The sequence below is a fragment of the Parasteatoda tepidariorum genome, chromosome 5 (genome assembly GCF_982258835.1).
Source record: "Parasteatoda tepidariorum strain Cologne lab strain chromosome 5, Ptep-v5.0, whole genome shotgun sequence".
NCBI lineage: Eukaryota > Metazoa > Arthropoda > Arachnida > Araneae > Theridiidae > Parasteatoda > Parasteatoda tepidariorum.
The window spans coordinates 91474449-91500583 of NC_141759.1; the positions used below are offsets into that span (position 1 = coordinate 91474449).

At 29.9% G+C, this 26135-nt stretch overlaps 1 protein-coding gene across 5 annotated transcripts in view; it reads right to left on the reverse strand.

The window, feature by feature from the left end:
- Positions 1 to 1362: 1362 nt before the first annotated feature.
- LOC107438365 (uncharacterized) overlaps positions 1363 to 26135 on the reverse strand; it is a 98981-nt gene continuing 74208 nt past the window's right edge. The window contains exons 31-37 of one of the 5 annotated variants that reach the window (XR_015433838.1): positions 25416 to 25570; positions 25117 to 25267; positions 23667 to 23809; positions 21097 to 21238; positions 20768 to 20981; positions 7540 to 7596; positions 1363 to 1402 (exon numbers count right to left, since the gene is read on the reverse strand). Coding sequence is in view for 3 of the 5 variants with exons in the window: in XM_087164519.1 (XP_087020645.1) it covers positions 20783 to 20981; positions 21097 to 21238; positions 23667 to 23809; positions 25117 to 25267; positions 25416 to 25570 (790 nt within the window). In the remaining 2 variants the exon portion in view is untranslated. Of the gene's footprint in view, positions 1403 to 7027; positions 7606 to 20767; positions 20982 to 21096; positions 21239 to 23666; positions 23810 to 25116; positions 25268 to 25415; positions 25571 to 26135 lie in introns of those variants that run through there. The other 4 variants (XR_015433837.1, XM_087164519.1, XM_087164518.1 and 1 more) reach the window with 4 other exon arrangements.

Genomic DNA, 26135 nt, shown 5'->3' on the forward strand with positions numbered 1-26135 from the left:
CGTTTAGGTTTGCATTTAATTTTAAAGCACAAAAATTAGCTAGCTTTGAAATTCGTTTATTTGAGATGTTTAGTTTTTTTTCTAAAATAACTGTTCTTTTCTAATTTAACTTTCAATTCTAAAAATAAATAATTGATAGCATTCTCATAAGCGCACTCTGCCTGCAACATACTGTCGTAGATCTCTTTCTGAGATCGTCAGAAACAACCCTCTAAATAAGAGCCTCACAAAAACATTTTGAATACATTTTAATCTACTGTTAGCATTTCTTGTTTTGGTATTTTTAATGTGCTTCCTTATTTAACCTTTTCCGCATTTGGTGTGCAGGTTTGCACGATTGCTGAGAGAGATTTTGATGGTCTCTCATAAAGGTTTCTTTCAACACAATGTCCATGGAAAAAATCCCGTACCTCCCAAAGGTTTTTTTTCAACACAATGTCCATCGAAAAAAAACAGTACCTCCCAAAAGTTTATTTTCAACACAATGTCCATGAAAAAAATCCAGTTCCTCCCAAAGGTTTTTTTTCAACACAATGTCCATGGAAAAAATCCCGTAACTCCCAAAGGTTTTTTTTTCAACACAATGTCCATCGAAAAAAACCAGTACCTCCCAAAGGTTTATTTTCAACACAATGTCCATGGAAAAAATCCCGTACCTCCCAAAGGTTTTTTTTCAACACAATGCCCATCGAAAAATCCGGTACCTCCCAAAGGTTTATTTTCAACACAATGTCCATGGAAAAAATCCAGTACCTCCCAAAGGTTTTTTTTCAACACAATGTCCATGGAAAAAACTCCGTTGTTCCCAAAAGTGGTCGTAAGTAAAGAAGGACGTTGCAAAGGCTTTTTTTCAACGCAATGTCCATGGAAAAAACTCCGTTGTTCCCAAAAGTAGTCGTAAGTAAAGAAGGACGTTGCAAAGAGGTGGTCTTTCCTGGATAATTCACTATATTGTAAAATAAACATTTTACAGCATAAATATTCTACACAAAGAGAAGGAAAAAATCTTTTTAATTCAACTGTACAAGATTTAATTCGAGTAGATCAGTCACAATAGGCTTTTTTAAGAGTTGGCTACCTATTTCTATTCATATTCTATTCATTTTAAATTTTACAACTTTTCATCTGTAAATAGTAGATTAAGATTGGTCAGACGATAACGAATGGTCCTTCAGTCAGGTATGATTTTACAGGAAATAACTATAACTCTATCACTGTATCCGTATTAAAAGTATTCGAAACATAGGGAGCAGTCAAAATAAAAATCGCGAATTCTACGCAAAAGACACAAAATGTCAAAAAGAAAAAACGAAAATATTACTAAAATGGATCATAGACTTACTTAGATAATCGGCGTACACTCCTTTTCTGCTAATTCCAGGAAAACTTCCATTGCTGATAACTGCATAAAATATCAACATTAATAACTGATGGAGAAATACCAAATATTATTTTTTTTAACTTCTCGGTACTAAAAAGGTTAATTTCTTTTATTTAGTTATCAAACATATAAATGTATGGGATACATGTTAAGATTTTTCAAAGATATAAACTATTTTTTAAACTATAAGAGTCACCAGAACTAACTTTTCTCACTATATATAAATGCATTTTTTTTAATTTCCAATTACACATTAAAAGACAATTGAAAATCAGAATCTATACATCTATAAATAAGAGCGAGCAATCTAGTAGCGTTCCCAGATAGATTTCCGAGGGAGAGCAGGACACCTAGGCAGGTGAGACAAGTCCATAACCTTCGTGGATGTCACACAATTTACAAAAGGGATCATGAACCAAGTTGATGCGACATAGATGTTTTTTCAGGCAATCGCGGCTAGTCATCAGACGAAACAGGGCGACAGATTTCATCCTAGGCCACTGCGGGACATTGAGAATCTGTTTAAGCCATGGTTTTTATTGGAATTACGATTTTTGAGTTCCTCGTGAAAAGTGGCCCTGAGGTTGGTCTTTATGAGACTTTTGATATTATAGAAAGGGAGTCAGGAATTAGAACTTTCGATACAAAAATAGTTAATTTTTTTATTTAGTTATCAAGCATATAAATGTATGGGAAACATGTTACGATCTTTCAAATGTATAAATTATTTTTTAAACTATAAGGGTCACCAGAGAGAAACTTTCTCACTATATATATATATATATATATATATATATATATATACTTAATAATTGAGATATTGCTCCCAGTGACTTTCCCCGTTTCTTGCATGGAAGAAATTCCTGAAAAGGCTTCGCTTTCCAGCAAATGAAGACTAAATCTCCAATGCAAAGTGGCAGAATCCTTTGACATTAAACTTTAAATTTTATCCCATGGTAAGTCATGATTGCTGTGGTTCTTATTTTGGAAAGAAGCTGAATTATTGTCGTATCTTTTGCAATAAAACTTTACAGATAAACTACATTTTGTTTCTGTTTTTTTAGGGGGGGGGGCAAGGGTAACATGCTCTCCTTATGATCTTCATATAATTTCAAATTTCATACAGATTTAAATTTTTATGGATATGTTCAAAATTTTCTATGAATATATTTTCCTCAGAATATTATGTATTTACTCAAATAAAAAAATAATTATAAAATAATTTAAAATTTCTTTTGAACAACAATTTATTATAAAGAGCAATTCAGAAAATTTGAATAAAGCAATCTCATAGCAACTGTCAAAATATGTTTTTTCATGCATAAGTTCATGCATATGTTCATGCTTATGTTTTTTCATGCATAGGATATTTCATGCATATGTTCATGCTTATGTTTTTTCATGCATATGTTCAAAATTTTCTATGAATATATTTTCTTCAGAATATTATATATTTACTCAAATAAAAAAAAGATTAATTGAAAATTTCTTTTGAACAGCAATTTATTATAAACTGCAATTCAAAAAATTTGAATAAAGCAATCTCATAGCAACCGTCAAAATGACATAAAAATGGCTAGTTCCCGATTCAGGCGTTTCCAGACGAAGCAGACGACGAAAATGGTTTTATTTCAGTTGAGGGGATGAGAAAAGAACATGTTTTGAATTCCGATTTGAGTAGATTTCATATTTTCTCGAAAAAATTTGTTTAGTTTCAAAATGAAGTTCATACGCCAGATTAAATAAAATACTTATATTAAATTATTTACTTACATGCAATTATATGTTCATTTATATTAAGTTACATGTTCATTTTTTAGCTGTAGGGAAAAAAAATTTGTAAAAATTTGTACTGCTATTACTGTAACAATTTGTACTGCCATTTTTATAAGGGCGATTGTGCATTGTTTTCCTTATTCGTTTTTTTTTATTATATGATATACGGGTATTGTATATAACCATTAATGCTTAATCTTAACCACAATTAGAGAATTAAATAAAATTTTAGATTTCTGAATATTTTATTGAAATTAGTTTTTTGATTTTCGATTAAGTATTTAAAAAAATTTATTTATCTAAAAGGAATGTGCGTTTTTCGATGAATTGTGATAATTTGAAGATATGATGATATTTAATCGCAACCAAAATTAGCATATTAAATGAAATTTTAGATTTTTAAAAATTTTATTGAAATATGATATTACTTTTTTTGATCTTCGATTAATTTAAAAAAATATCAGTATATGGGACCAATTATAATAATCTGAAAATCCACCTCTTTAAATAAGACCAATTAACAACCCTCACTGAGACGAAACAATTTTCCATGACCATCTCAGATGGAAACGTGTGAAACGGTACTTAACAATTAAGATAACTATCTGTTTAAGACAAGCAATAATTTCAACCAAACAATATAATGAATCTGCATAAAAGCTATATGGAACAATCACTATTATTAAAAAAGCTATTTAAGTTAAGCAATAATTTTAACCAAACAATCTAATGAAACTACGAAAAAACTAGATGGAACAATCACTATTATTAAAAAACATATTTAAAAAAACTATTTAAGATAAGCAATAATTTTAACCAAACAATATAATTAAACTACGAAAAAACTAGATGGAACAATCACTATTATTAAAAATCCTATTTAAAAAAACTATTTGGGATGAGCAATAATTTTAACCAAACAATATAATGAAACTACGAAAAAACTAGATGGAACAATCAATATTATTAAAAAAAACTAAGATAAGCAATAATTTTTTACCAAACAATATGATGAAACTACGAAAAAACTAAATAGAACAATCACTATTATTGAAAAAACTAAGATCAGCAATAATTTTAACTAAACAATAAAATGAAACTACAAAAAAACTATAAGGATCAATCACTATTATTAAAAAACAATTTAAAAAAACTATTTAAGATAAGCAATAATTTCAACCAAGCAATATAATGAAACTACGAAAAAAATACATAGAACAATCACTATTATTACAAAACAATTTAAAAAAAACTATTTACGAAAAGCAATAATTGTAGCCAAACAATATAATGAAACTACGAAAAAACTATAAGGAACAATCACTATTATTAAAAAACAATTTTAAAAAAACTATTTCAGATAAGCAATAATTTTAACCAAACAATATGATGAAACTACGAAAGAGCTACATAGAACAATCACTATTATTAAATTCATACTTGAAAAACTTATGAAAATACTATTTTATTCATAATAACATTATTAACAACAGAATTATTAATAATATTAGATTTACGAATATTTAGAACATTTTTAATTGCATTAATATTTTTAAGGCGGAATTAATATAAATATACAAAGTACAAAAATAGTTTCTATACTTCTGTTGATTCTGCCCCAAAAAAATTTATTTTAAAGACTTATTATAAACATACTTTTGATGAAAAAAACAATATTTTCGTGAAGTTCGAATTGTATTTTATTTTTAATTCTATTTAGGTAAATATTTCATTTAATTAAATTACGTGAATTGCATAAATATTAATTTAAATTACCTAAATATTTCCTGATCTTTTAAAAAACATTTGTCTAACTACAAATGTTACTCAATTTTCTTATTAATTAATATTAGCAAAACGTAACACAAGCCAGGTTTTTAAATAATATAATAAATAATTTTTGTATTTACTGTGAACATAAAACCATAAAAGCTATGACTTAACACTTGAAACATAATATTATAAAGTATGACAGATCTGAAAATAAAAAAACTTTGAAACACAATTTTTCAGTTCTCCTGTGACTTTTTAGTATTCTTGAAAAATTCTCTTTATTTGAACAGCATGCGAGTTCCTGGCTAAAATAGTATTACTTTTCCTAATTTTTTTTAATTTATTAAAAGTAACATAAATAACAATGGAATTTCACAATACTGATGCAAATTTAACTCTATGGGAAAACTAGGTTAAATTACATAGTAAATCAAAGTCAGATATTAAAACCTAATGTAATCAGTTAAATAAAAATTAAATATTTAAACTGACCATGTCAGTATTAGATTTAACTGAATTTGGATCCTGATTTAATTTCAGATACTAAAACCCAATATGATCAGTAAAATCTTAATTTTACAAAAAAATTAAATGTTTAATTTGACCTTATCAGTGAATCATTAAAGATAGAACTGAATTAAGTTAAAATCGCTAGTCCCTTGTGAGGCCCAAAGAAACGTATTAATAAGAGTGTCACACCATTGATATTTAAGGCTCTCCATGACAGATAAATACCCAAATGTATTGATAAAAATCGTACATTCAATATTAATCATGCATCGAATGTTTAATAAGCCCTTATTATTAGTCAAAATTGACCTGGAATTGTATCATATATATATATATGAACATAAAGGTACTCATTAGGATACATTCCTTTGCGATAGCAATAGGGGCATTTCGAAATGAAAAATGATTATTCTAAGATAAAAATAATTCTTTATAATGCGTCTATGTCTCTAAAAAATTAAGGAAAAATAGTGTAATTGTAAATGAGTTTAAGATGAAAAGAGAAAAGCAGAAAACAAGCTCACAGCTTTGAAGTAGAATAAAACAAAAATACATAAAAATTAAATATACTAATCTAACAGTGTACAAAAATTGATGAAAAGAAAAAATTTGATGATGTGATTTCGCTTTATCTGCAAATGCTTTAGCTTATATTAGCTTTATCGTGTAAAATAATTGATAAAAAAAAAATCAATAAAAATAATATTTTTAAAAACTACTTTTTTGTAGTGGAGAATAATAAATAAAAAACAAAAATTTAAAAAATGGAAAACGTTGGACGCACGAAATACATAACAGTAACAGTATGTGTGCTCATGAGAATATGTGTATGTGTATCTCTAATTGTATCTGAATGCGAATGTGGAATATGTTTGTGCATATGCACGTGTATGTGGTTGTGCATGTGTATGAGTAAGAAAAATGTGTATATGTACTGTTACGTATTTCATGCGCCCCACGTTTCTCGTTTTTCAAATTTTCGTTTTTTAATTATTAATCAAAAACGTGGTTTTTAAAAATATTATTTTGATTTTTTTTTTTGTACTCACTTCCAAGATCTCAACTTTTTCACTCTCTGTACATAAATCTTTTCAACTGACATGTGACACTAATTTGAAATAATCGAATCGACAACGAAAGACAATCGCGAAAATATTAAATTTTTTTTAATTTATATTTTATTTTACTTTGTATGTCTTTTTTCTCTTCACTTTCATGCATTGTCATCCAATTCTGAACTGTGTGCCAAATTTGAAGTCTGTAGCTAGTCGGGAAGTCAGTTTAAAATCGATTACAAAAATTCCACCCGAGCAGACATACACGAAGGAAAGTTGATATAAACGTGGTAAAAAAGTATAAAGCAACTTACATTTCAATGTTTCCATCCATTAAAACCACTTTAATAATAATAATTGGAAAATTTAAGCAAGAAACTCATAATATGAAAGAAATTAATAAAAACAATAAATATTTAAATTGTAAAATCATTAAAAAATTAAAAAAAACATACAAATAGGTAATATTTGTAAAATTTATATATATAATTTTTTTTAACAAAATGAGCTGCCTTTAAAAATGAAGCTCATATTTCATGAATGCAAATATGTCCACGTATCTTACATTGAATAACAAAATTAAATATTTGAAACTTTACAAGCGGGAATTCAAAATTAATAAAATGTTGAAATAAGGTATCAGAGTTTATAAGAAAAAATACTTATTTTAAAGTATTTTTTCTATTATTTTTTTCATAGTGGAGTATTATCATCATAACCTCATACTAAAACAAACAAAAAATGATACAAATAATATTATATTTTATCATGTTTTTACCCATGAAATATCTACAATGAAACAAAATAGCTAAATTGTGCGTAAATATGCTTTACAAATTATTTAATAAACACTCCGAACTGATAAAACGTATTATGCTTGTACAAATCAGATTCAACTTTATCTCCGTATTGAAAATAAAATGACAAAATTAATAAAAGGACAAAATGAATAAAATGACAAAATGAATAAAATGACAAAATGAATAAAATGAAGAAAAAAATATATATATAATATCAAAAATGCATTAGGCAATTAAAAAAAACCTTTCAAACCAATGAAATACATATACTAAATCCATAGTTCTTCGTATATTCTTCTTTCTGGAATCTCTATTAAAAAGAAAAGAAAGTTGATAACTAATTTAAATTTAATAGTAAGAGAAATAAATTTGCATAAAAAAATTACTAAAACTTTATTTTTCGGTCAGAAAAACTTTCAGAAAAATAAAATTTTTCACTAAATTTTTATTTTTAATCGTTTGGAATTTTAAAACACGAAAAGAAATTTTTTTTTGCAGGAAAAAACGTGCTTGTTCGAATTATCCATCTAATTTCTGATAACTTTAGTGCTTTTTTTATAACGTGGGTCTCGTTTCGGGTTTGATGGCGTGTGCACTTTATTTGGACGTCATCACTCCTTTCAACTGTGTTCAAGAGTAATAGTAAACAGTGCGCATGCGTCGTCATTGCATGCGTTGCTATGGCGACAGCTGCTGTTTGATAATTTTTTTAGAATTCTTTTTTTTTTTATTTTTATTTTCGCCAGCAGTCATTCCTAATGTATTTACATAATAATAATTTAAAGTATTTTTAAATTCTTTTTATTATTAACTTATAATTACTGTCTTGACGGTGATTTTATTATAAATATGAATACTGAAGGCGGAAAAGTATTTTGTGACATCTTGAAACACGTATATAGCCAGGATTTGAAAACCAATTCGACGACAGACATCAATTGAGACAGTTTTTGCTACCCATGATATTGAAATGTTGTGGCGTTTATCGGAGTCAATCCAGAAGAGAGAAAGCATTTGACCAATGGAAAACCAGTGATCGTAATAACGATCACGATTTTTTTTTAATTTTTGCTTTTAATTTTATCTCTTTCATCACATATTTATACTGTTTAGAAAAAAATTAAAATCAAATGAATATTATTCATGAGATAAAAAAATGTTTGTGATGAGCACAAAATTTAAGGTAGCAAAAGATTTATTTTATAATGGACATAAAATTTGATATGGTAGTTCATGAGATATAGTATTATTTTAAAAGTAACTGATAATCTTCATCAGTAAATTTCAATACATTAAAAAATTACAATAAAAACAAATAGAAGTATATAAAATTTGTTGAATATGTTGCCAATTAATAAGTAAAACCAAGTAACTGTTTACACAGCAATTAATTAATAATACACCAAAATTTCCTATTTATACCCCAAAACATTTCGCTTTTTTTTAAAGTTTCAACACTCCGTAAATACCTGCCAGTGTTATTTTTAACGTCATTAAATCATTAACATCAAGGCAAAATAAAATTTCAAAAATCTAAATTTTTTTTAAATAAATTAATTTGAAATGAATTTTTTTAAACTAAATTTCTAAATCCTATAAGGTAAAGTACACAAAGATAATAGCAAAATAGCAAATATAATTCCAAAAACAATAAAGATTTAGGAAAATTAAAAGGAAGCAAAAGGTCGAAAGTAAAAGCGTTTATCAAATTGCAATGCATTTGCACTGACGCGATTACCAATTTTAATATACAAAATTGGCATTTACCTAAAATAAAAAATTAGATAATACAGTCAAACCCCGCTATAGTGAACTCCCGGATATAGTGAACGAAGTGTTAGCTCCCATGTCTTGCTGCCCACATATTATGTTACTTTTTGTGGATATAGTGAACCAAAAAAAAGAGGAAGTTAGATATTATGAACACCGACCGGCCTGTGCAGGGGTTAGGGAACTGTCCCTGCATCGAAAACGTTCTGGGTTCGAATCCCGGGCAAGGCATGGATGTTCTTTCCTTCGCTGTACTATTTGTCCTTACTGTGGGAGCAACGTTGGCCCACATAATATGGTGCCCCTGAAAGAGAGATCAACAAATCTGCCCTGTAAATGCCTCAATTGACGAAAATGTTAACACAAGTGGGCATTGAAAAAAAAAAGATATTATGAACTTTTTCCTGTCTTCGACTGATTTATTTTTTTCATTTATAGTACATATTCATAATAATTTTGAAACTTCTACTTCAAAATAAATACATATACCGATTTTTTAAACCATCAATATCATGGAATGTAGCAATAATCATTTTTCCTTGTTTGCTTCATTATTGAATAGCATTAATGAATTGGTTCGTCATTCAAAGAAGTCGCAATCTTACAGTATCTGGACAAATGAGGGCCTCGAGACAAAGCCTATGAATTTGCTATACGATTTGGTAGGACTACTTTAAGGCGCTTGAATGGCTGGGTTTAAAAAGTGGAATAACATGAATTCAGGAAAAATTAACAGAGAGTCGGGAAGTGTTTCTATATCTGATGTTGAGGATTGCTCATCAGCTAAAGATTACTAATTTTTTTTTGTACGCAAGACGAAAAGTAATAAAAAATAAAAATCAACATATTTTTGTTACAATGTATTATTTTTCGGTCATTTATTTTAATTTCATTTTATTGGTCATCTATTTAAATAATGTGTTATAAAAGGGGGGAGTAAGGAACCATTAGATATTATTGCTTGCGGAACGGATATAGTGAAGTACCGGTTATAGTGAACCAAAATTTCGGTCCCTTGAAGGTTCACTATAGCGGGGTTTGACTAATTTTTTTGTAGGCAAGACGAAAAGTAATAAAAAATAAAAGTTAACACATTTTCGCTACAACGTATTATTTTTCGGTCCTTTATTTTAATTTCAAGTTATTGGTCATTTATTTAAATAATGCGTTATAAAAGGGAGGAGTTAGGAACCATTGAATAAAATTGCTTGTGGAACGGATAAAGTGAAGTACCGGCTATAGTGAACCGAAATTTCGGTCCTTTGAAGGTTCACTATAGCGGGGTTTGACTAATTTTTTTGTAGGCAAGACGAAAAGTAATAAAAAATAAAAGTTAACACATTTTTGTTACAACGTATTATTTTTCGGTCCTTTATTTTAATTTCAAGTTATTGGTCATTTATTTAAATAATGCGTTATAAAAGGGAGGAGTTAGGAACCATTGAATAAAATTGCTTGTGGAACGGATAAAGTGAAGTACCGGCTATAGTGAACCGAAATTTCGGTCCTTTGAAGGTTCACTATAGCGGGGTTTGACTAATTTTTTTGTAGGCAAGACGAAAAGTAATAAAAAATAAAAGTTAACACATTTTTGTTACAACGTATTATTTTTCGGTCCTTTATTTTAATTTCAAGTTATTGGTCATTTATTTAAATAATGCGTTATAAAAGGGAGGAGTTAGGAACCATTGAATAAAATTGCTTGTGGAACGGATAAAGTGAAGTACCGGCTATAGTGAACCGAAATTTCGGTCCTTTGAAGGTTCACTATAGCGGGGTTTGACTAATTTTTTTGTAGGCAAGACGAAAAGTAATAAAAAATAAAAGTTAACACATTTTTGTTACAACGTATTATTTTTCGGTCCTTTATTTTAATTTCAAGTTATTGGTCATTTATTTAAAAAATGCGTTATAAAAGGGAGGAGTTAGGAACCATTGAATAAAATTGCTTGTGGAATGGATAAAGTGAAGTACCGGCTATAGTGAACCGAAATTTCGGTCCTTTGAAGGTTCACTATAGCGGGGTTTGACTAATTTTTTTGTAGGCAAGACGAAAAGTAATAAAAAATAAAAGTTAACACATTTTTGTTACAACGTATTATTTTTCGGTCATTTATTTTAATTTCAAGTTATTGGTCATTTATTTAAATAATGCGTTATAAAAGGGAGGAGTTAGGAACCATTGAATAAAATTGCTTGTGGAACGGATAAAGTGAAGTACCGGCTATAGTGAACCGAAATTTCGGTCCTTTGAAGGTTCACTATAGCGGGGTTTGACTAATTTTTTTGTAGGCAAGACGAAAAGTAATAAAAAATAAAAGTTAACACATTTTTGTTACAACGTATTATTTTTCGGTCCTTTATTTTAATTTCAAGTTATTGGTCATTTATTTAAATAATGCGTTATAAAAGGGAGGAGTTAGGAACCATTGAATAAAATTGCTTGTGGAACGGATAAAGTGAAGTACCGGCTATAGTGAACCGAAATTTCGGTCCTTTGAAGGTTCACTATAGCGGGGTTTGACTAATTTTTTTGTAGGCAAGACGAAAAGTAATAAAAAATAAAAGTTAACACATTTTTGTTACAACGTATTATTTTTCGGTCATTTATTTTAATTTCAATTTATTGGTCATTTGTTTAAATGATGTGTTATAAAAGGGAGGAGTTAGGAACTATTAGATAAAATTGCTTGCGGAACGGATATAGTGAAGTACCGGTTATAGTGAACCAAAATTTCGGTCCCTTGAAGGTTCACTATAGCGGGGTTTGACTAATTTTTTTGTAAGCGAGACGAAAAGTAATAAAAAATAAAAGTTAACACATTTTCGCTACAACGTATTATTTTTCGGTCATTTATTTTAATTTCAATTTATTGGTCATTTATTTAAATAACGTGTTATAAAAGGGGGGAGTTAGGAACCATTAGATAAAATTGCTTGCGGAACGGATATAGTGAAGTACCGGTTATAGTGAACCGAAATTTCGGTTCTTTGAAGGTTCACTATAGCGGGGTTTGACTAATTTTTTTGTAAGCGAGACGAAAAGTAATAAAAAATAAAAGTTAACACATTTTTGTTACAACGTATTATTTTTCGGTCATTTATTTTAATTTCAAGTTATTGGTCATTTATTTAAATAATGCGTTATAAAAGGGAAGAGTTAGGAACCATTGAATAAAATTGCTTGTGGAACGGATAAAGTGAAGTACCGGCTATAGTGAACCGAAATTTCGGTCCTTTGAAGGTTCACTATAGCGGGGTTTGACTAATTTTTTTGTAAGCGAGACGAAAAGTAATAAAAAATAAAAGTTAACACATTTTCGCTACAACGTATTATTTTTCGGTCATTTATTTTAATTTCAATTTATTGGTCATTTATTTAAATAACGTGTTATAAAAGGGAGGAGTTAGGAACCATTAGATAAAATTGCTTGCGGAACGGATATAGTGAAGTACCGGTTATAGTGAACCGAAATTTCGGTCCTTTGAAGGTTCACTATAGCGGGGTTTGACTAATTTTTTTGTAGGCAAGACGAAAAGTAATAAAAAATAAAAGTTAACACATTTTTGTTACAACGTATTATTTTTCGGTCATTTATTTTAATTTCAAGTTATTGGTCATTTATTTAAATAATGCGTTATAAAAGGGAGGAGTTAGGAACCATTGAATAAAATTGCTTGTGGAACGGATAAAGTGAAGTACCGGCTATAGTGAACCGAAATTTCGGTCCTTTGAAGGTTCACTATAGCGGGGTTTGACTAATTTTTTTGTAGGCAAGACGAAAAGTAATAAAAAATAAAAGTTAACACATTTTTGTTACAACGTATTATTTTTCGGTCATTTATTTTAATTTCAAGTTATTGGTCATTTATTTAAATAATGCGTTATAAAAGGGAGGAGTTAGGAACCATTGAATAAAATTGCTTGTGGAACGGATAAAGTGAAGTACCGGCTATAGTGAACCGAAATTTCGGTCCTTTGAAGGTTCACTATAGCGGGGTTTGACTAATTTTTTTGTAGGCAAGACGAAAAGTAATAAAAAATAAAAGATAACACATTTTTGTTACAACGTATTATTTTTCGGTCATTTATTTTAATTTCAATTTATTGGTCATTTATTTAAATAATGCGTTATAAAAGGGAGGAGTTAGGAACCATTGAATAAAATTGCTTGTGGAACGGATAAAGTGAAGTACCGGCTATAGTGAACCGAAATTTCGGTCCTTTGAAGGTTCACTATAGCGGGGTTTGACTAATTTTTTTGTAGGCAAGACGAAAAGTAATAAAAAATAAAAGTTAACACATTTTTGTTACAACGTATTATTTTTCGGTCATTTATTTTAATTTCAAGTTATTGGTCATTTATTTAAATAATGCGTTATAAAAGGGAGGAGTTAGGAACCATTGAATAAAATTGCTTGTGGAACGGATAAAGTGAAGTACCGGCTATAGTGAACCGAAATTTCGGTCCTTTGAAGGTTCACTATAGCGGGGTTTGACTAATTTTTTTGTAGGCAAGACGAAAAGTAATAAAAAATAAAAGTTAACACATTTTTGTTACAACGTATTATTTTTCGGTCATTTATTTTAATTTCAAGTTATTGGTCATTTATTTAAATAATGCGTTATAAAAGGGAGGAGTTAGGAACCATTGAATAAAATTGCTTGTGGAACGGATAAAGTGAAGTACCGGCTATAGTGAACCGAAATTTCGGTCCTTTGAAGGTTCACTATAGCGGGGTTTGACTAATTTTTTTGTAGGCAAGACGAAAAGTAATAAAAAATAAAAGTTAACACATTTTTGTTACAACGTATTATTTTTCGGTCATTTATTTTAATTTCAAGTTATTGGTCATTTATTTAAATAACGTGTTATAAAAGGGAGGAGTTAGGAACCATTAGATAAAATTGCTTGTGGAACGGATAAAGTGAAGTACCGGCTATAGTGAACCGAAATTTCGGTCCTTTGAAGGTTCACTATAGCGGGGTTTGACTAATTTTTTTGTAGGCAAGACGAAAAGTAATAAAAAATAAAAGTTAACACATTTTTGTTACAACGTATTATTTTTCGGTCATTTATTTTAATTTCAAGTTATTGGTCATTTATTTAAATAATGCGTTATAAAAGGGAGGAGTTAGGAACCATTGAATAAAATTGCTTGTGGAACGGATAAAGTGAAGTACCGGCTATAGTGAACCGAAATTTCGGTCCTTTGAAGGTTCACTATAGCGGGGTTTGACTAATTTTTTTGTAGGCAAGACGAAAAGTAATAAAAAATAAAAGTTAACACATTTTTGTTACAACGTATTATTTTTCGGTCATTTATTTTAATTTCAATTTATTGGTCATTTGTTTGAATGATGTGTTATAAAAGGGAGGAGTTAGGAACTATTAGATAAAATTGCTTGCGGAACGGATATAGTGAAGTACCGGTTATAGTGAACCAAAATTTCGGTCCCTTGAAGGTTCACTATAGCGGGGTTTGACTAATTTTTTTGTAGGCAAGACGAAAAGTAATAAAAAATAAAAGTTAACACATTTTTGTTACAACGTATTATTTTTCGGTCATTTATTTTAATTTCAATTTATTGGTCATTTGTTTAAATGATGTGTTATAAAAGGGAGAGTTAGGAACCATTAGTTAAAATTGTTTGCGGAACGGATAAAGTGAAGTACCGGTTATAGTGAACCGAAATTTCGGTCCTTTGAAGGTTCACTATAGCGGGGATTGACTAATTGTTTTGTAAGCGAGACGAAAAGTAATAAAAAATAAAAGTTAACACATTTTTGTTACAACGTATTATTTTTCGGTCATTTATTTTAATTTCAATTTATTGGTCATTTGTTTAAATGATGTGTTATAAAAGGGAGGAGTTAGGAACTATTAGATAAAATTGCTTGCGGAACGGATATAGTGAAGTACCGGTTATAGTGAACCAAAATTTCGGTCCCTTGAAGGTTCACTATAGCGGGGTTTGACTAATTTTTTTGTAAGCGAGACGAAAAGTAATAAAAAATAAAAGTTAACACATTTTCGCTACAACGTATTATTTTTCGGTCATTTATTTTAATTTCAATTTATTGGTCATTTATTTAAATAACGTGTTATAAAAGGGGGGAGTTAGGAACCATTAGATAAAATTGCTTGCGGAACGGATATAGTGAAGTACCGGTTATAGTGAACCGAAATTTCGGTTCTTTGAAGGTTCACTATAGCGGGGTTTGACTAATTTTTTTGTAAGCAAGACAAAAAGTAATAAAAAATAAAAATTAACATATTTTTGTTACAACGTATTATTTTTCGGTCATTTATTTTAATTTCAATTTATTGGTCATTTGTTTAAATGATGTGTTATAAAAGGGGGGAGTTAGGAACCATTAGATAATATTGCTTGCGGAACGGATAAAGTGAAGTACCGGTTATAGTGAACCGAAATTTCGGTCCTTTGAAGGTTCACTATAGCGGGGATTGACTAATTGTTTTGTAAGCGAGACGAAAAGTAATAAAAAATAAAAGTTAACACATTTTTGTTACAACGTATTATTTTTCGGTCATTTATTTTAATTTCAATTTATTGGTCATTTGTTTAAATGATGTGTTATAAAAGGGAGGAGTTAGGAACTATTAGTTAAAATTGTTTGCGGAACGGATAAAGTGAAGTACCGGTTATAGTGAACCGAAATTTCGGTCCTTTGAAGGTTCACTATAGCGGGGATTGACTAATTGTTTTGTAAGCGAGACGAAAAGTAATAAAAAATAAAAGTTAACACATTTTTGTTACAACGTATTATTTTTCGGTCATTTATTTTAATTTCAATTTATTGGTCATTTGTTTAAATGATGTGTTATAAAAGGGAGGAGTTAGGAACTATTAGATAAAATTGCTTGCGGAACGGATATAGTGAAGTACCGGTTATAGTGAACCAAAATTTCGGTCCCTTGAAGGTTCACTATAGCGGGGTTTGACTAATTTTTTTGTAAGCGAGACGAAAAGTAATAAAAAATAAAAGTTAACACATTTTCGCTACAACGTATTATTTTTCGGTCATTTATTTTAATTTCAATTTATTGGTCATTTATTTAAATAACGTGTTATAAAAGGGGGGAGTTAGGAACCATTAGATAAAATTGCTTGCGGAACGGATATAGTGAAGTACCGGTTATAGTGAACCGAAATTTCGGTTCTTTGAAGGTTCACTATAGCGGGGTTTGACTAATTTTTTTGTAAGCAAGACAAAAAGTAATAAAAAATAAAAATTAACATATTTTTGTTACAACGTATTATTTTTCGGTCATTTATTTTAATTTCAATTTATTGGTCATTTGTTTAAATGATGTGTTATAAAAGGGGGGAGTTAGGAACCATTAGATAATATTGCTTGCGGAACGGATAAAGTGAAGTACCGGTTATAGTGAACCGAAATTTCGGTCCTTTGAAGGTTCACTATAGCGGGGATTGACTAATTGTTTTGTAAGCGAGACGAAAAGTAATAAAAAATAAAAGTTAACACATTTTTGTTACAACGTATTATTTTTCGGTCATTTATTTTAATTTCAATTTATTGGTCATTTGTTTAAATGATGTGTTATAAAAGGGAGAGTTAGGAACCATTAGTTAAAATTGTTTGCGGAACGGATAAAGTGAAGTACCGGTTATAGTGAACCGAAATTTCGGTCCTTTGAAGGTTCACTATAGCGGGGATTGACTAATTGTTTTGTAAGCGAGACGAAAAGTAATAAAAAATAAAAGTTAACACATTTTTGTTACAACGTATTATTTTTCGGTCATTTATTTTAATTTCAATTTATTGGTCATTTGTTTAAATAACGTGTTATAAAAGGGAGGAGTTAGGAACTATTAGATAAAATTGCTTGCGGAACGGATATAGTGAAGTACCGGTTATAGTGAACCAAAATTTCGGTCCCTTGAAGGTTCACTATAGCGGGGTTTGACTAATTTTTTTGTAAGCGAGACGAAAAGTAATAAAAAATAAAAGTTAACACATTTTCGCTACAACGTATTATTTTTCGGTCATTTATTTTAATTTCAATTTATTGGTCATTTATTTAAATAACGTGTTATAAAAGGGGGGAGTTAGGAACCATTAGATAAAATTGCTTGCGGAACGGATATAGTGAAGTACCGGTTATAGTGAACCGAAATTTCGGTTCTTTGAAGGTTCACTATAGCGGGGTTTGACTAATTTTTTTGTAAGCAAGACAAAAAGTAATAAAAAATAAAAATTAACATATTTTTGTTACAACGTATTATTTTTCGGTCATTTATTTTAATTTCAATTTATTGGTCATTTGTTTAAATGATGTGTTATAAAAGGGGGGAGTTAGGAACCATTAGATAATATTGCTTGCGGAACGGATAAAGTGAAGTACCGGTTATAGTGAACCGAAATTTCGGTCCTTTGAAGGTTCACTATAGCGGGGATTGACTAATTGTTTTGTAAGCGAGACGAAAAGTAATAAAAAATAAAAGTTAACACATTTTTGTTACAACGTATTATTTTTCGGTCATTTATTTTAATTTCAATTTATTGGTCATTTGTTTAAATGATGTGTTATAAAAGGGAGAGTTAGGAACCATTAGTTAAAATTGTTTGCGGAACGGATAAAGTGAAGTACCGGTTATAGTGAACCGAAATTTCGGTCCTTTGAAGGTTCACTATAGCGGGGATTGACTAATTGTTTTGTAAGCGAGACGAAAAGTAATAAAAAATAAAAGTTAACACATTTTTGTTACAACGTATTATTTTTCGGTCATTTATTTTAATTTCAATTTATTGGTCATTTGTTTAAATGATGTGTTATAAAAGGGAGGAGTTAGGAACTATTAGATAAAATTGCTTGCGGAACGGATATAGTGAAGTACCGGTTATAGTGAACCAAAATTTCGGTCCCTTGAAGGTTCACTATAGCGGGGTTTGACTAATTTTTTTGTAAGCGAGACGAAAAGTAATAAAAAATAAAAGTTAACACATTTTCGCTACAACGTATTATTTTTCGGTCATTTATTTTAATTTCAATTTATTGGTCATTTATTTAAATAACGTGTTATAAAAGGGGGGAGTTAGGAACCATTAGATAAAATTGCTTGCGGAACGGATATAGTGAAGTACCGGTTATAGTGAACCGAAATTTCGGTTCTTTGAAGGTTCACTATAGCGGGGTTTGACTAATTTTTTTGTAAGCAAGACAAAAAGTAATAAAAAATAAAAATTAACATATTTTTGTTACAACGTATTATTTTTCGGTCATTTATTTTAATTTCAATTTATTGGTCATTTGTTTAAATGATGTGTTATAAAAGGGGGGAGTTAGGAACCATTAGATAATATTGCTTGCGGAACGGATAAAGTGAAGTACCGGTTATAGTGAACCGAAATTTCGGTCCTTTGAAGGTTCACTATAGCGGGGATTGACTAATTGTTTTGTAAGCGAGACGAAAAGTAATAAAAAATAAAAGTTAACACATTTTTGTTACAACGTATTATTTTTCGGTCATTTATTTTAATTTCAATTTATTGGTCATTTATTTAAATAACGTGTTATAAAAGGGAGAGTTAGGAACCATTAGTTAAAATTGTTTGCGGAACGGATAAAGTGAAGTACCGGTTATAGTGAACCGAAATTTCGGTCCTTTGAAGGTTCACTATAGCGGGGATTGACTAATTGTTTTGTAAGCGAGACGAAAAGTAATAAAAAATAAAAGTTAACACATTTTTGTTACAACGTATTATTTTTCGGTCATTTATTTTAATTTCAATTTATTGGTCATTTGTTTAAATGATGTGTTATAAAAGGGAGGAGTTAGGAACTATTAGATAAAATTGCTTGCGGAACGGATATAGTGAAGTACCGGTTATAGTGAACCAAAATTTCGGTCCCTTGAAGGTTCACTATAGCGGGGTTTGACTAATTTTTTTGTAAGCGAGACGAAAAGTAATAAAAAATAAAAGTTAACACATTTTCGCTACAACGTATTATTTTTCGGTCATTTATTTTAATTTCAATTTATTGGTCATTTATTTAAATAACGTGTTATAAAAGGGGGGAGTTAGGAACCATTAGATAAAATTGCTTGCGGAACGGATATAGTGAAGTACCGGTTATAGTGAACCGAAATTTCGGTTCTTTGAAGGTTCACTATAGCGGGGTTTGACTAATTTTTTTGTAAGCAAGACAAAAAGTAATAAAAAATAAAAATTAACATATTTTTGTTACAACGTATTATTTTTCGGTCATTTATTTTAATTTCAATTTATTGGTCATTTGTTTAAATGATGTGTTATAAAAGGGGGGAGTTAGGAACCATTAGATAATATTGCTTGCGGAACGGATAAAGTGAAGTACCGGTTATAGTGAACCGAAATTTCGGTCCTTTGAAGGTTCACTATAGCGGGGATTGACTAATTGTTTTGTAAGCGAGACGAAAAGTAATAAAAAATAAAAGTTAACACATTTTTGTTACAACGTATTATTTTTCGGTCATTTATTTTAATTTCAATTTATTGGTCATTTGTTTAAATGATGTGTTATAAAAGGGAGGAGTTAGGAACTATTAGATAAAATTGCTTGCGGAACGGATATAGTGAAGTACCGGTTATAGTGAACCAAAATTTCGGTCCCTTGAAGGTTCACTATAGCGGGGTTTGACTAATTTTTTTGTAAGCGAGACGAAAAGTAATAAAAAATAAAAGTTAACACATTTTCGCTACAACGTATTATTTTTCGGTCATTTATTTTAATTTCAATTTATTGGTCATTTATTTAAATAACGTGTTATAAAAGGGGGGAGTTAGGAACCATTAGATAAAATTGCTTGCGGAACGGATATAGTGAAGTACCGGTTATAGTGAACCGAAATTTCGGTTCTTTGAAGGTTCACTATAGCGGGGTTTGACTAATTTTTTTGTAAGCAAGACAAAAAGTAATAAAAAATAAAAATTAACATATTTTTGTTACAACGTATTATTTTTCGGTCATTTATTTTAATTTCAATTTATTGGTCATTTGTTTAAATGATGTGTTATAAAAGGGGGGAGTTAGGAACCATTAGATAATATTGCTTGCGGAACGGATATAGTGAAGTACCGGTTATAGTGAACCGAAATTTTAGTCCCTTGAAGGTTCATTATAGCGGAGCTTGACTAATTTTTTTGTAAGCAAGACAAAAAGTAATAAAAAATAAAAATTAACATATTTTTGTTACAACGTATTATTTTTCGGTCATTTATTTTAATTTCAATTTATTGGTCATTTATTTAAATAATGTGTTATAAAAGGGGAGTTAGGAACCATTAGTTAAAATTGTTTGCAGAACGGATAAAGTGAAGTACCGGCTATAGTGAACCGAAATTTCGGTCCCTTGAAGGATCACTATAGCGGGGCTTGACTAATTTTTTTGTAAGCAAGACAAAAAGTAATAAAAAATAAAAATTAACATATTTTTGTTACAACGTATTATTTTTCGGTCATTTATTTTAATTTCAATTTATTGGTCATTTATTTAAATAACGTGCTATAAAAGGGGGGAGTTAGGAACCATTAGATAAAATTGCTTGCGGAACGGATATAGTGAAGTACCGGTTATAGTGAACCGAAATTTCGGTCCTTTGAAGGTTCACTATAGCGGGTTTTGACTGCATATATAGTTCAAATAATTACCCTCTTAGCGTAAAACATACTTGTTTTATAATTTCTTATCCTGTCTCGTTGACTCGATTTACTGTAAAAGCGATTCGCCAGCCATTCGACTCATTGTTTTGTTCAGTTAGTTGAACATGAAAGTTGATGTTGTTCATTTCTGCAATGCTTTTCAAAATATGGACTGAAATATCAAGATCGCACTTCAGGGCTCTTGTTAGACATTTCATCATCTGGTTTTCTTTCCCAGCAGGTCTGAAATTAATAAATAGGAAACTCAAGACACACTGGGAGTTGTAACTAGACTAACTACATTATGAGAGGTAATTAGAAAATATCTTGTAGATTGATTATTTCTCAACCAACTTACAGTATTGGCTTGAAACCTTCCTCATTATTTATGAAAGTTTGCCGGAGATATACCGATAATCCTGGCGAACAAATATCTGCTTCTTTTTTATCCAAATTTAAAATGCATTTCTGAACATAATCCAAGGGTGGCCCCATATTTGCTAGAAATAAAAAGAATAGCGATTAAAAAGATGCTAAAAAATAATACTTGTACTGTGAAAACATTTTATAATATAAATGTTTGAAAACGGACAAATACCACGAGAAATATACAACAAATCAAAAATCTAAAACTATAATTGTGAATTTTCTAACAACAAATCATTGATAGCAAACTAGACACCCTGATTTCATCCTCGGGGGCAGAGCGTTGTCAGCTCAAAACTCTTCAATAGGAACCCCTGATTTCATCCTGGGTGGCAGAGCGTTGTCAACTCAAAATTCTTCAAGAGGAACCCCTAATTTCCTCCTCGGGGGCAGATTGTTGTCATCTCAAAATTCTTCGAAAGGAACCCCTAATTTCTTCCTCGGGGGCAGAGTGTTTTCATCTCAAAATTCTTCAATAGGAACCCCTAATTTCCTCCTCGGGGGCAGATTGTTGTCATCTCAAAATTCTTCAAGAGGAACCCCTAATTTCCTCCTCGGGGGCAAAGTGTTGTCATCTCAAAATTCTTCAAGAGGAACCCCCAATTTCCTCCTCGGGGGTAGATTGTTGTCATCTCAAAATTCTTCAAGAGGAACCCCTAATTTCCTCCTCGGGGGCAGAGTGTTGTCATCTCAAAATTCTTCAAAAGGAACCCCTAATTTCCTCCTCGGGGGCAGATTGTTGTCATCTCAAAATTCTTCAAAAGGAACCCCTAATTTCCTCCTCGGGGGCAGAGTGTTGTCATCTCAAAATTCTTCAAGAGGAACCCCTAATTTCCTCCTCGGGGGCAGATTGTTGTCATCTCAAAATTCTTCAAGAGGAACCCCTAATTTCCTCCTCGGGGGCAGAGTGTTGTCATCTCAAAATTCTTCAAGAGGAACCCCTAATTTCCTCCTCGGGGGCAGATTGTTGTCATCTCAAAATTCTTCAAGAGGAACCCCTAATTTCCTCCTCGGGGGCAGAGTGTTGTCATCTCAAAATTCTTCAAAAGGAACCCCTAATTTCCTCCTCGGGGGCAGATTGTTGTCATCTCAAAATTTTTCAAAAGGAACCCCTAATTTCCTCCTCGGGGGCAGAGTGTTGTCAACTCAAAATTCTTCAATAGGAATTCTTTTTTTAATTTCATATTTGTATTTTTCAGAAGAAAAAAACAAATAGACTTGCCGATTGTTGCATATTATTGTAACACTGTAACTGCGTAAGGAAACTGGTATAAAAGTCTGTTAAAATATAGATATCTTAATCAATACTAGTCAGATCGAAAACCTTGTTTCAAGAGCTAAAGGAAGGAACCTAATTTGGAAACAAGAGTCTAGTTTGTTATCATTACCCAACAGGTCAAGTTAATCAAAATGGCCGATATTAAATATTATTATTATTGCTCGGACTTGTATCTCACAAAATTTATGTATTTTAATTATTTCTACCCCAATTTGGAAGAATCCATTTATATTTGTGTTCCGAAATAATAAAATAAAAAGGCTTCAATTTTAAAAAAAATAAAAATTATTTTTTCGTTAGAGTTTCTGTTCTAAAAATAATAAATAAAAAAGCTACTTTTTCTTAGAGGGGGATCCGATTTAACGCTTAGAGTGGAATCCCTCTAAGCGTTAGTCCCTGCTTTTTTCGAACTTTCAGATGCATACTTTCTTGCATCAAAAAAGGACGTAGGAACATTTCTCTACAATTTCCACAAAGGGGTGCAACACTTGACGGAAAAAATATTTTTCTTTTAGAAATTTTCTGTTAAGGGAATTCTGTTTTTAGGATTAAAAAGGTCAAAAAAATACTTTAAAAAGAAACTCTTTTCCGTTAAGAACCTCTGTTAGAAACTTTTGTTCCAGAAACTATAAAAGAAAAAAGATGAGCTTCCAAATCAAATCTTAAGGTGAAAATCAAAACTAACAAACCTGATAAAAATATTGTCCTAATAAAATATTTTTTAAGAAGGTTGAAATAAAATACTTTAAAAATGAAATATTTTTCGCAAGAGAACCTCTGTTAGAAAGTTTTGTTCCGGAAACAAACTAACTTTAAAAGAAAAAAGGTGAGCTCCCCAAGTCAAATTTTAAAGTGAAAATCAAAATTAATAAATCTAATAAAAATTTGACCTGATTAAATACTTTTAAAAAGGTTTAAAAAATACTTCAAAAAGGAAATATTTTTCTCAAGAGAACCTCTGTTAGAAAGTTTTGTTCCAGAAACTATCAATAAAAAAAACATGAGCTCTCCAAATCAAATTTTAAAGTGAAAATCAAAATTAATAAACATAATAAAAAATTAACCTGATTAAATACTTTTTAAAAAGATTAAAAAAATACTTTAAAAAGGAAATATTTTTTGCAAGAGAACCTTTGTTAGAAAGTTTTGTTCCAGAAACTATCAATGAAAAAAAGATGAGCTCCCCAAATCAAATTTTAAAGCGAAAATCAAATTTAACAAACCTGATAGTCCTTCGGGAGATTTTTCAAGAGGCAAATCCACAGTAAAACGATAGAAATCAAAAAACAATTCAGTGATCAATATCCGAGCTTGATATGTGCAGTGGGCAAAATTCATATCCAAACACCAACGTTTGATTGGTCTCCTGTGACAATAGAATTCATGAACAATTTATATAAAAAGTTAGAATCCAAAAACACGAAAATTCTAAAAGATATGTATGTTAGCCAAAACAGCACTTCATCAGTGGACACACTGTCTGCTAAACTTTTGACTTGTTCTTTTTTTGTGTGTATCATTGAATTTTAATATTTGTTTCAATGTAGGAATTTTTGATAGCCTTTTCTAATTTAGTTTATCCATTATGGGGTCTCGGACCACAGTCAGTTTTTGGTTTAACCACTGAATACAGAAAGGCTCCAGTGTATTAGCAGACAGTGTGTTCCAGTGGCGGATCCAGCGGGGGGTCATAGGGGTCATGACCCCCCAAAATTGAAAAAAAAATTAAATTAATAACTTTTTTAATAGTTTGCAAAAGAATTAAAAAATTTTAAAAATTATTTAAGGGGACATATACACCTAGGTAGAACGTTCCTTTTCAACTCTTCGACGTCTCAAAACTTAGAACAACTCAACTTAGAACAACTCAAAATCAAGAACTATTAAATGGATTATTAAACATTCATCAAGAAATTGATCTGGATGCTGAAAAAATCATTGTCAGATTTGCCTAAGTTTCTAAAACACTCATTACATTTATTATTTAAAGATTTTGAAAACTTGAATTATTTATGTATTGTTCTATTGTTCATTATGAAAAAAAATAAATAAGAAGACTAGCATTAAAAGCCCCAGTTTTTTTAAATAATTGTGGGGGGGGGGGGAATCTGAGTCTTAACAATTGATCCCATACATAAAAAGTTCTCCTGCCTAAACTTTTCAAGAAACACAGTATATTTTTTAGGACCAGAACATGCTTATTTATACATGTTTGTAATTTAATTTTATAACCTGTAATATCGTTTGTTCAAATTAATATTAAAATTAAAGTAAATCCCCCGAACAAATGAGTTAGAAATTTATCACGTAATAATACTATCCATTAGATCAAAAGGTGCTAAAGTGCTCTATTTCTTATAAGAATTATTAAGAGTTATCGGAAATTGCATATCCTTAGTACGTGTTTGTAATATAAATACATGTTAGTGATTTAATTTTATAGCCTGTATTATCGTTTCTTCAAATTAATATTAAAGTAACTCCCTCGAACAAATGAGATTGAAATTTATCACGTAATAATACTATCCTTTAGATCAAAAGGTGTTAAAGCTCTCTCTTTTTTATAAGAATTATTAAGTGTAATCAGAAAGTTCATGTCCATCAACTTATAACAGTAAAACTATGTCCTTATTATCCAAAACTAATTGCTTTGAATCTTAATATTAAACTTACAGAGCAAAGAATGTTTCCGATAAGCTGAAGTTAATAAACTTTTCGAGAGCATTATATAATCCAGGAATACAGTATTCTAAACTTTGCTGATTTAATGTTGAAAAGCATTCTTTTAGTATTTGCTCATCTATGAAGTTATGTACATGTAATCCTGAAAAAACAAAACATTGAGTTTTAATATTTATAAGAACTGATTAAAAAATCATTTCATCTTTAAATTTGTAATATCAATTAAAAATTTGCAAATGCAGGTTCTTATCAGACGCATTTTTTAATTAAATGAGGATTAAATAATCTACCAGAATCTAAGTCAGTTGGATTAAAAATTTCAAAGAGGACAGTATTTTTAAATTCATGGTGTGATTTCCTCAACAGTTCATCAATAAGTATTCTGTGATAGGTGCTACAGCCACTGAATATCTCTTTCGGACATGATGGTTCAGCTTCGGTTTCTCTGAAAATAAAAACGAGGAAAACGCTTATTGTTCTGAATACTTAAGTATAGCAGTAGTTTCTAAGACAAACTTACAAGGTAAAAAATACTGGTACCATTAAAAATACCGGACTAATAAAAAGTACAGGTACTCAGGGTGCCAGGTGCACTATCTATTTATACCGTAAAATTTTACGGAACTAAAAATCTGATACACCGTAATGTTTTGATGGTAACATTTACTGTAAAATAACTGAATCACAGAAAATAAATAAAAACAACGAAGGGTAAAATATATTCTTTGTGATATGTAGATTAAAGCAAAGTAACAACGTGAATAAAGCAAAAATGAAAGTCCAGAAATCGACATTTAGTTTCTGTTCTATAAACTAGAAACTTCCTCAGTGTCTAAACAACAAATGATGGTACTTCTTCTATTTTTTTTGGTTTCTTGAAAATCATTTGGTGTTCAGATATTGGGAAGGTTCTTGTTTATAGAACTGAAACTGTAATATGTCCCTTTATGTACTTTCATTTGTGCTTTATTGAAGCTGTTTTTTACTTTAATTAAATAAATATAACTGCA